At 57.7% G+C, this 10,682-nt stretch overlaps 1 protein-coding gene across 2 annotated transcripts; it reads left to right on the top strand.

The window, feature by feature from the left end:
• The first annotated feature begins 1,781 nt into the window (after positions 1-1,781).
• Positions 1,782-10,178, top strand: RAB37 (RAB37, member RAS oncogene family). 2 transcript variants are annotated; one of them, XM_045813932.2, is made up of 9 exons: positions 1,782-1,911; positions 4,619-4,729; positions 5,791-5,832; positions 6,348-6,414; positions 6,497-6,549; positions 7,517-7,582; positions 8,156-8,212; positions 8,290-8,366; positions 8,560-10,178. In XM_045813932.2, exons 1-9 carry the CDS (start codon positions 1,819-1,821, stop codon positions 8,663-8,665), a joined length of 672 nt encoding a protein of 223 aa, XP_045669888.2. In that variant the 5' UTR covers positions 1,782-1,818; the 3' UTR covers positions 8,666-10,178. The 2 variants fall into 2 exon arrangements, with proteins under 2 accessions (XP_045669888.2, XP_045669889.1); XM_045813933.2 differs by lacking the exon at positions 4,619-4,729 and having other exon boundaries at positions 1,783-1,911.
• The last annotated feature ends 504 nt before the right edge of the window (positions 10,179-10,682 follow it).

Here is a 10,682-nt window from a genome sequence, read left to right as displayed (position 1 = left end):
ACCCTTGGCATTTCTTGGCTTGTAGATGCAGCACGCCAATCTCTATCTCTGTCTTCACAGGGCCTCTTCTCCCTGTGTGTCCGCTCCTCTTCTTACAAGGACACCAGTCATATTGGATTTAGGGCCCTCCCTACTCCTGTACAACTTCATCTCAATTAGTCACATCTGCAACAACCCCACTTCCAAATAAGGTCCCATTCTGAGGGACTGGGGGCTAGGATGTCCACAGATGTCTTGAGGGACATAATGCAACCCCGTAGCAGCATGGTTGGCAGTGGAAGGGGAGCGAGGGCCATGCCTTCTCCTCTCTCTCATTTCTCCTTGGCCATGACCCTCTCCTCCGAAAACCATTGCCCCTACAGGGTTCCCATGTGAGCACTCAAGGGCTCAGAGTGGGCTGGGCTGTTATTTGCAGCAGGTGACTCTGGCATCCAAATAGCAGGCAACGACGCATGTCTGCAGGGTACTGTAGCTTCTCGGCTTCCGTAGACGGCTCTCTGAGGCCCACCCTACGTATAGATGAGGTGATGGCCTGCCCAGCGCCAGAAAATAGCTCCAGCTGATGCCCAAAATCACAGGGCTAGAGGCAGGTATACACGCAGTCTCTCCCCCCCCCCCCAGGCCTATAGACTCCCGTAAGCCACACCTGCCCCTTACCCCCAACACCTAAGTCAGGAGGTGCAGATGCCCCTCCCCCCCCCACACCCTTCAGTCAGTCCCTTTGTAATGCACTTGCCTTGTTCCCTGTTTGGAGGTAAGCTGTGTGTGCTTGTATACAATGCTGGGACAGGAGAAACTGAATGGCTGGCTGGGGCCACAGAGCCCCTGAAGCCCACTAGGGGCAACCCCGGACACACTCCCACTCTGTCACCAGGAGCTGCCGGGATTCCTGGGATGTCCTGGACAGTCTGCTCAAAATGACCCACGACCTCATGAATTCATCTAATACCAAACATTTAAGGCCCGCTCGGTGCCAGGGAACGAGGGCCAGGCAAGAATAAGGCCAGCCCTGCTTTCAGGAGCACCTAGGCTGGGAGGCATGCGGTGGAGGGGTGGGGAGGCCTTCCCAAGATGGGTCATTCCGGACGCAGCCCAACAGGTCAGGGAGAAATGAGAGGTGATCTACAGTATAAAGGGTCAAAGTCCTAGCGCCCACCAGGGGCTATGAAAAACCACAATGTAAATGGGCCGCAAGCTGAATTTCGGTGGGTAAATAAAATTATATTCAGATGAGCTCGCGCTGGGTTGCGTTAGCAAAAGCAAAACTGCCTGAGCGCCTTCCTCTCAATGCACGCCTCCTCTCAAAACCAGCGCCCCGCTGCCCTCGAGCGTCCCCACAACCGCGACCTGGGGACACCTGTCGGCCTCCAGCTGGCCGGGGCTCGGGCGCCGCCTGCAGGCCGCTCTGCGCAGCGACAGCGAGAACCGGGGTGCGGGACCGCGGGTCCCCGCGATGCCAGACCTCGCGAGGCAAGCTGGATTTCCAAGGACCGTTTCCCGGGGAACCTAGCCCGGGCCGCTGGCGACCCTGGGGGACCGGTCCTGGGGCCGGATTTGGCCCGAGTCCTCAGAGCGCGAAGCCGGGCCAGTTTGCTCGGGGCCCGCCTGCCCCTCAGACCCTGACCTTGCTGTCGTGGGCGCCCTCGAGAAACAGCCTGCTCGGGGCAGGTGTCGGGGTGGCCGGACAGAGGGAGGAGCTTGTCGGGGTCCGGGCCGGGGCGGTGGAGGGTGGGAGGATGGGGTGGAGCCTAATGCGGGGCGGTCCCTGCGCTGTCCCTCGCCCGCCACCAGCCCCAGCTTACCTCTGGTCCAGGGGACATGACGGGCATGTCTGGCGCCGCTGCCACCCGGGATGTAGAGGCCCCCGAGCACTCCCCGCCCTGCAGTCCGAGCTACGATCTCACGGGCAAGGTGGGTGGGCACTGCCCCCAGCGCTGGGGACTCCCCAGCCGGCTCTGAGGGCCACCCCTTCCCCGCGCCCTTTGCCCTGAGACCCGGGTCCAAGCCCCTTTCTGGCTGCGTCTGCGTTGGACTCAGCCCTTCCCCCAGGGAGCCGGGTCTTCCAGAGCAGGGAGGAAGGGTGGAGACAGCCTCTGGCTCTGTGCCATCGTCTAGGACTCTGGGCTGGCTCAGCAAGGGTCGGGAGAGGAGGGTCGGAAGGACTGAATGACTCCCTACACAGAAGACCCCAACCCAATTTTCCTTTGCTGCACCCTGGCCGCTATGATCTCCCGGGAACCCATGCTTCTCGGTACGGGTTAAGTGCAGAACCCTCCTGGGCACGGGCACCCCCAAATGCTAGGATATAGGGATGCCTGGAGATGCGGAGAGGACGCCCCCTGGCGGCGGAGCAGTTGTGGTTAATGCCCTTTCCCCAGCCAAGCTTTCAGCGGAGACTGAACATCCCGGTTTTCAGGCCTTAGGCCTAAAGCTCTGTAGGTCCCCAGGTGCCCCCCAGCCCTACCCCTTCCTTTCTGCTCCCGCAGCCATTGCCTCCCGCCTTCTTCCAGGAGGATACTGCTAACCCAAATGCCGGCCCACTTGAGAATTTTTAGAACCTGAGAAAGATTCTTTCGGTTAGTCACAAGTCCCCCGTGGGTGAGCTTAAGTCAGCTCTCTGGGGCCAGATCCCTCTGCAGGGCCGCCCTGTACAGAAGCAGGTGAGGGAGGCGATGCACACTGGTCTGTCTGCCCTCCCTCTGGGCCCACGGAGGAGGCAGGGACCGGGAGCTCTGAGCGAGGGAGCACAGAGCTTCCACTCTTCCTCCGTAAGGTTGGGGATGAGGGAGGGGCTGCCCTGTCTCATGCTGCGTGGCCTTGGAGGAGACCTGACTCTTCCTGTGCCTTGGTGTCCTCCCCCACCCCCACCCCCACCCCCACCCCAGGCTCACTCTCACTTGGAGCTGGGGCCTCCACCCCCATTGTTTCAGGGGAAGCCACTCTGCAAGTCACCCACCCAGAGCCGTTGAGATAGGCGTCCTGTGTGGGCTGGTGGCAGGAAATGGGCCCCTGTGCCTTCACGGGAGGGGGAGCTGCAAAGGGCCAGGCCCAGGCTGGTGGAGGACCGCCTGACCTCCTGGCCTGACAAGCCAGCTGGGCTGTTTGCCTAGGAGGTGGCAAGGCTGGCAGGTAGACTTGCCCTGGCTGGGTGGGTGGGGAGCATCTTCTGTTCAAGGCAGCTGTGATCTGTAAAGTACGCAGGAGCTCACCCTCCCTCCCTCCTTCCTGCTCAGGGGCTAGGACCCCGGAGCCAGGGAGCAGTGCAGGCTCCAGAGGGCTCCCCAGCCTCCAGCCCTCCGTCTCCCTGGGGCCAAGCAGCATCTGTGGAGAATGGCCCATGGCCTCCAGCAGCCTGCTTCCCCTGGGCTTGCCCTAGGAGACTGAGTCCAGGCCAGTCTGGGAGGAGTGTGGCAGGAGCTCCTTGGGCCAAATTAGAGGGAATGGGGGCCACAGGCAGGCAGTACCCAGCCCCAGGCCACTCTTCCCTGAGTCTCAGGCAGTTCAAATCAGCATTATTGGTCCAAGCCATTAACGGACTCCAAAGAGGCCTCAATGAAATTATCCTTCCTCCCTTCTAGCCACTGTGGAAACCATGCCACAGAAGGGTTAAGGAATCTTCCCAAAGTCCCCCAGTAGCTATTTACAAGCCAGGACCCCAGGCTTTATATACCTTTTGCTCAGTCCCCTTACCTTTCCACCAAAGTTAGCTAATCCTAGTACCCCATGCCCACAGCAGGAATGCCTTTGGGTTCCATTGTCAAGGTCAGAGCCTCAAAAATAACTCAAACCTAGTCCCTGCTCAACCCATTAAGTATCTAACCAGCCAACTGGGAAAATTCCAGCATTAGGTCCAGACCTCTGTTCTCCAAGCTTGAGGAATGACTGGAAGAAGGCTCCCCTCCCCTGGCCCCACTTGTCTTGTCCCTGAAAGAAGATAGATGAGCAGAGACTGACTAGACAACAAAGGGGAGGGACACACCCCACCACCACACTCCCTCCCCTACAGTGACCCAGGGATGCTAATTTGCAACCATCTGTCCCACTTGGGAGGTTTCTGCAGAAGGAACTTCAGATTTGTCATCTCCCCATTTCAGTATAAATTTCAACCCTCCCTAGTTCATGCAACCCTTTTATAAACATAAAATGTCATTAGAAACTTCCAGATAAATTCTGTGACCAAAAAAAGAAAAGAAAACAACAGCAGTGGTAATTTTAGAATATGCCTTTGCACACAACAGTGCCCGCCCCTATCAGATCCGATAGCCTCCCTTGTGTGATAATCCCTGTCCACAATATTAACACTTCCCTTCTGGAAGTGGTGTTTCTTTGGGGCCGCCGAGCACATTTGCTGACCTGTGAGTGCTGAAGTCTCAACACAGGCTTCCAGGAAACTGGGTGAGGACAGGAAAGTCAGAGGGAGGGCCTGAGAAATGAGCTGAGCCAAGGAGTAGAGAGAAGAGGCAGGCAGCGGGCTTTCCAGAAGCAGGTGGCCCTCAGTGCTGACAGCATCCTTCCCTGGCCCTCTGCCCCTCTGCCCCTCTTTCCAGGGTCTCTTGCCCTGGAAGCCCAGCAATTTGCCCCAACTCCCCATTAACTGCCTCTGCCCCCCATCTCCTAGGTGATGCTTCTGGGAGACTCAGGCGTTGGCAAAACCTGTTTCCTGATCCAATTCAAAGACGGGGCCTTCCTGTCCGGGACCTTCATAGCCACGGTCGGCATAGACTTCAGGGTGAGGTGGCTGCAGGTTCCTCCTCCCAGCCGCAAGCCAGGGGGGGCTAGAGCTCGGGCACAGCGTGCTGTCCTCTCCTTGCCGGCCCTGGCTCCTCGAAGCTGCTGTGGCTCACTGCCGGAGGGCACCAGGGACCACAGAGGGGGCCAGGTTCAAGGAGTCTGGGCATGGTAGGGGGCTCTGCCCACCTACAGGATATGAGCAGTGAGACACTGAGTCTTAAAATTCTCTCTGAGAGCAGGGCGGACACATCCCACAGTGTGAGCTGAGTTTCCTGGCCTTCAGCCCCCTTGCTCATTGCCTCTGAGCTAGGCCCTCTGGCAAGGCCTCAGAGGTCAACAGGTCTTTCTAGAGTTCCTGGAAGTACAGCACTGCGCTGGGTTGAGGAGCCAGGTTCACCAGGCTCCCTCCCTGTCGTCTTGAGGAACCCATTGTAACAAGTCTGCGTGAGGGATGTAGCACTTGCCACGCTCCATCCAAAGGATCCAGGAGATCGAGGTCTAATCCAGGTGGGGGGCGGTGGGAAAAGGGAGGCTATGCAGAGGTCAGGTGCCTCCCTCCCAATGGGGAGGAACTGAAGCTTCACTCAGGAGAACTAGTGAACAGTGAGAGGGAAAAACCACCCTGCAGATCCAGCCTCTGCTGTGCCCAGGATGCTGGGGGCATCTTATCTCTAAGGACTCGGTTCTGCAGGATGGGGCTGAGCTCCAGGAGGGACGGATGAAAGTGGGAAAGAGGCAGGGCCCCCAGTGTCCAGCCCTGTGCCGCCGGCTGAGGTCTGGAGAGAGCCAGGCGGGTGCTCGGGCTCTTCTGGCCCCGGCGTGTTGTAAGAGCAGCAGACAGGTCCCCAGAAGAACTCTGCCATGGGGGCAGGGGTCTCTGGAGACAGGGTCCTGCTGCCCTGAAGGGGTGATCTGGCTGGAGATGTCTCTGGGGCTCACTGCACCCCTTTAACCCTGGGAAGCAACCAGAACAGAACATCTGTGGCTCTGTAGGATGTCAAGGATCCAAGCCTCCCCTGCTTTCCAAATCCACCCTCCCTCTGCCCTTGTCTCTTTCAGAACAAGGTGGTGACCGTGGACGGTGTGAGGGTGAAGCTGCAGGTGAGACCAGAACTGCAGGGGGAGGGGGAGGGAGGAGGAGCCCGCCCCTGCGGCTCACCCAAACCGCAGGAGGCCTGCAGCCCTGCCCTTAGCCTGGGGCAATTTCCTGTGGGGCCCAGAGGAAACGGCTTTTGTGCTCTTGTTTGTTCCGAGGTCCCTAGAAAAAGCAGTTTCCAGTCACCCTAGAAAAAGCAGTTCCCAGGCACCCTCCGTGGTATCAAAGGCAGCTCTACGTGCCTTCAGACAAGCTTAGGCTTGCTCTAACTCCTCTCCAGTTTCCCAGAGCAGATGAAGTCTGGGACACCCCCAACCCCTGGGCTAGGGAAGAGGCTGCAGCCTGAATGAGCTTGTGAACTCCGTGCAGGACACCATCAGATGTTCAGAAGGCCCTGAGCACCGAGAGCAGGAAGTGTCCCACCTTCCCACATAGCTCTCGTACCCCAGTGTGGGTTCCCTCTGCCCAGCGCGGTCCCAGCGCACTGCCTCCTTCTGACCAGCTGTCCGTGCCTTCCTAGATCTGGGATACAGCCGGGCAGGAGCGATTCCGCAGTGTCACCCACGCTTATTACCGAGATGCCCAGGGTAAGCCCTTCCCCAGCCCACTTGGGATACCCGTCCTTCTGCCCCACGTCCCCTGTGTGATCTCTCTCTCCCCCCGCCGCAGCCTTGCTCCTGCTCTATGACATCACCAACAAGTCTTCTTTCGACAACATCCGGGTAGGTCCTCTTCGCTCACCACCCAGAAGCAGCCAAGGCGGGGCCTCCACGAGCTAGGACTGCTTCCGGCTTTGGGGGAAGGGGGAGGAGCATGGAACACCACCGCCTTTTTAAAAACACCTGCGCTGTGACTCAGAAGGAATAAGCCGCCGCTGGGCATCTGGTCGGCATGTGGGCATAAAGGCCAGGCAGGCCGCTGGGTGCCCATGCCACCTGCTTCGCCCTGGCTGTGATTCCTGAGCGCGGTTGGTGACAAAGTGTTCGCCAAGTAAGCAGCTCTGCCAGGGACAATTACCCCCCCGCAGGGACCAAGGGGAGAACCCAGGCACGAGAGTCTCTCCAGCCAGCCAGCCCAGGTGGCAAAGAAAGTGATTCAGGCAGACAGTGGGGGGTTCTGTCCTCACCAAAGTATTACAGAGTAGGGATAAAAGTTCAACAAGTGCTACAGCCCCGACTGTGTCCGGCACCATAAGGGTTTCACATCTCCATGACCTCAAGGGATTGATAAGCAAATGGGGGGGGGGAGCCTTGGGGACCAAAACGTAGACATATAAAGCAGCTTATAAAGAGGATGGAAATCTACGGCACTCATACTGCCACCTCCAATTCCGTGCTCCTGGTAGACCTCACTAATCAATCCCAATAGTTTTGATCACTAAGCCCTTCTGTGTCCTTAGAATCTTCAATCCACGGGCACTCCAGGAAATCGCTGGTGACTACCAGCTGATTGAGGAGATAAAGCACTGCCATCTCCATCTTCCAAAGAACAGGGAGTTGCAGGGCTTGGGGTTGGGTAAGGAAGGCTGATCAAGACCAGAGAGGCCAGAACAAAGAGGCAGATAAGAGAATGCAGGGGGACAGTGAGTAGCCCAGGAAAACCAAACGGGGCAGAAGAAGGATGGGGGAGAGGGAGGGGAGAAGGGCTGGTTCTGAGGCACGGCCTGGCTCAGCTCACCCTCTCCCGCAGGCCTGGCTCACTGAGATTCATGAGTACGCCCAGAGGGATGTGGTGATTATGCTGCTGGGCAATAAGGTGAGTGAGCCCATCCCTGCACCTCCCCCTCCCTAGCTCCGCGCAAGCCCCACCGCTGCCCAAGAGCATTGGCTGCATGTCCTATCAGCAAAGGATTCTTTCCAGACTCCAGTTCAAGGGTCAGACCTATTTGGCAGCTTCGGCCCATCTCATCTGCCCTCTTAAAGCTTTGGAAATGGCCCCCTCCAGGGAAAGCCCGTGCCGCCATCTGAGAGACCCAGGGATGCCCAGCTGCTCAGCCCCCAGTGGGGTCACAGATGAAGAGCTAAAACCAGCAAGGGTTAGTCCCAACCACTGTCACATCTCTGAGGCTGGTCACCACACCCCTGCAAAAAAGAGTTTCCCATCTCCCCAAGTGGCAGTGAGATTCCCTGGCTGGGAGCTGGGTAACGCAGCCTGAACAAGGCAGAAACCCTGGCTCCAAGCCAATCATACCACCCGCAGTCCCACAGGCCACCAGCAGAGGGCAGGCAGTGGCTGCTCCTGCGGCTAGAGAGGGTCCAGCCCAGGCAGGAGAGGGGCCTGCTGGGGTGGAGGTTTCCTTCCCCAGAGTGACCCACCTGGGCTTGACAGGCGGATGTGAGCAGTGAAAGAGTGATCCGTTCAGAGGATGGAGAGACACTGGCCAGGGTAAGTGACTGCCCGTGGGCAGGGCAAGGGGTGGGAGCAGCCAGAGGCTGGCCCTGAGGACATTCTCTTCCTGGCAGGAGTACGGAGTTCCCTTCATGGAGACCAGCGCCAAGACGGGCATGAATGTGGAGTTAGCCTTTCTGGCCATTGCCAAGTAAGAGCAGAACAGGGAAGGGAGCCGTGCATGGCAGGGTGGCACCATCTGGGAATCCAGTAGGGCCTGGCCCCTGGCCCAGCCCCTGCCCCCACTGCATTGTGCATTCTAGGTCCAGTAGCCCCGGGCCATGGGAGTGGGGAGGGTACACTTCCTCACTCCCTGCCCAGCGCACTGCTTCTTCCTCTTCAAGGGAGCTGAAGTACAGATCCTTGTGGCAGCCCGATGGGCCCCACTTCCAGATCCGAGATTTCGTGGAGTCCCAGAAGAAACAACCCAGCTGCTGCTCCTTCTTATGAATCCCAAGGGCCTGAAAGGAGACTCCAGAGGCCCCACGGATACAGCCTTCTCCTCCAGATCTGGTTTATTCTGAGCGGATGGGAGTTGGGGACCCAGCGCACAGCCCCTTCCAAAGAGGGAGCTGTACTCCCACGCTTACCCTAGTTCCTGTAGCTTCCCTGCATCCTGGGGGAGGGTAAAGTATTTATTTCATTTTAGTGATACATAATGTAATACAAAAAAAGGAGGGGTGGGCACCAGAAAACCAAGAGAGGGACCTGGTGGTCCTTTTGCCTTCTGGTACTAGGACTTAGGGGGCCCAGGCTCACTCCTCGCCTTGACAAGGGTGGTATTCTCCAGCTCAGCACCAGAGGGCAGTGATGCACTTCTCTGGCGGGAGGGCAGGACGTGACCCCAGGCCACCCTCACCTCAGCTGGAGAGGTGAAGCAGACCCCAGCTTTACTTCCTCCAACTCCCAGGGAACAGTCTTCCCCAGTAAGATGGGCCCTTGTGCTGGGAGCCAGACCGAGGTTCAGGGAAGGTAATCGATGTGTAGATTGGGCCGCCACTGAGCTCTGTGGGTAGGGGAGAGGGGAGTAGCACAGACTAGGTGTATCCGTTTGGCTGCCCCTGGCCTTAATAGCCCCCCTCTGGGAGGTGTACCCCTTTTCCTCCAGCCCACAGACTGAAAACATTTGGTTCCTCTTCTCTGGACCTCAGGTCCCAGGCGAAACCACCCTCCCCGAATCCCTAGTCTTCTCTACCTTTTTGCTTTTGCCTCTAGACACCTAAGGTCAACAGCTAGAGAAAGGTAGGTTTTTCTTCTGTCCCAACACTTCAGCAGAGAGGTAGCCCCACAGGCTACTTCCAGCAGCTACAGTGCTTCTACTGAGTTAAGAATCAGATAAGGGGGAACCCCTGAGTCCTGAAGCAGGTGGGAGGCAGAACCAAGCAAACCTCACCCCTCACATACCCCCCCAAACCCAAGGGCTGCCTCCTCCCTGGCCACCCATGCCTTTTCCCTTCAGACAGACACCACGGCCAAAAATGCTTTATGTCACCTCCCACTGGGCCAGGTTAGGGAGTGAGAGGTCACCCATTTCTGGGTGAACCAACACACTGTGTAAAACAAAGTCACGTGGTAAGACTCAGGAGAGGAGAGAGGCAGCAAGGAGTTTATGTGGGACCAAGGTCACCTGTCTCACAAAACCCTGACCCTGGCAACTGGAGGTGAACAGGAGACATGTGGGTCATGAATGGGGGGGGGCGGGGGGAAGTACACACTGCACATTTCTAAGGCTACTGCATTTGCTTTCAAGGCAGAAATCTCGCTCTCTGAGCAGAGTCAGCAGCTCCAACTCGTGCCTGATAAGGAAGCTCTCTGAGACTTCTCCCAGGAGGAGCAGAGAGGAGCCTGACCTTGCTGGGCTCTTCTGGGGCCCAAGGCAGGTCGCAGGCAATCCAATCACATGGGCTGCTCTGGGCCTCAAGCATTTGTGTTTTCAGAATTAAATTGCACAGTTGGGAAAGTACACCCTGTCCACTGCTTCTTTCAGGTGCGCATGGAGAGGGGACGGGGAGATCATGTTGATTGTTACTGCATGTTGGGGGAACTGTCATTGACTGCCTAAATCATTTCCTCTTCATCCTTCTATGCCCCCAACTACTCACCTCACCCTTAAAAGACCACTCCCCAACTTCTGTGACCAGCCTTTTATCTACAAGGAGCTGAAAGAAGGTTTGTCTTAAGGTCCCATGTGGACTTTTTTTTTTTTTCCTATTGAAAAAAGCCAGGGCTCCTTTCCCTCTGCCCTGTACTCAGAGTTTGGTTACCTGACTCTGATCAGCCTCTCTTCCCCCACTTATGTGGCCAAAGGCTGACACCAGTGCTCAAACCCTTGTCGTAGGTGACCTGTCTTCAGTGGGCAGCCCCGGGAAGCCTGGGCTCCCTGCTGAGCCCTCACACTGTCCCAGCGAGAATGAGAACCCGCATCCCAGTAAGCGTGTCCTTGGACAACGCAAAGCCCATGAACGGG

This window comes from Ursus americanus, chromosome 23 (assembly GCF_024610735.1).
Source record: "Ursus americanus isolate L20-20 chromosome 23, mUrsAme1.1.p, whole genome shotgun sequence".
Taxonomy (NCBI): Eukaryota; Metazoa; Chordata; class Mammalia; order Carnivora; family Ursidae; genus Ursus; species Ursus americanus.
Note: the sequence above shows the minus strand (reverse complement) of the source record. Positions and strands in the feature narration are given on the sequence as shown.

Excerpts from the sequence above, each read along its gene's own strand:
- RAB37 (XM_045813932.2), top strand. The coding sequence starts at position 1,819 with ATGACGGGCATGTCTGGCGCCGCTGCCACCCGGGATGTAGAGGCCCCC. Across the intron at positions 7,583-8,155 it reads TTATGCTGCTGGGCAATAAG|GCGGATGTGAGCAGTGAAAG; the intron begins GTGAGTGAGCCC and ends TGGGCTTGACAG. Across the intron at positions 8,367-8,559 it reads GCCTTTCTGGCCATTGCCAA|GGAGCTGAAGTACAGATCCT; the intron begins GTAAGAGCAGAA and ends TTCCTCTTCAAG.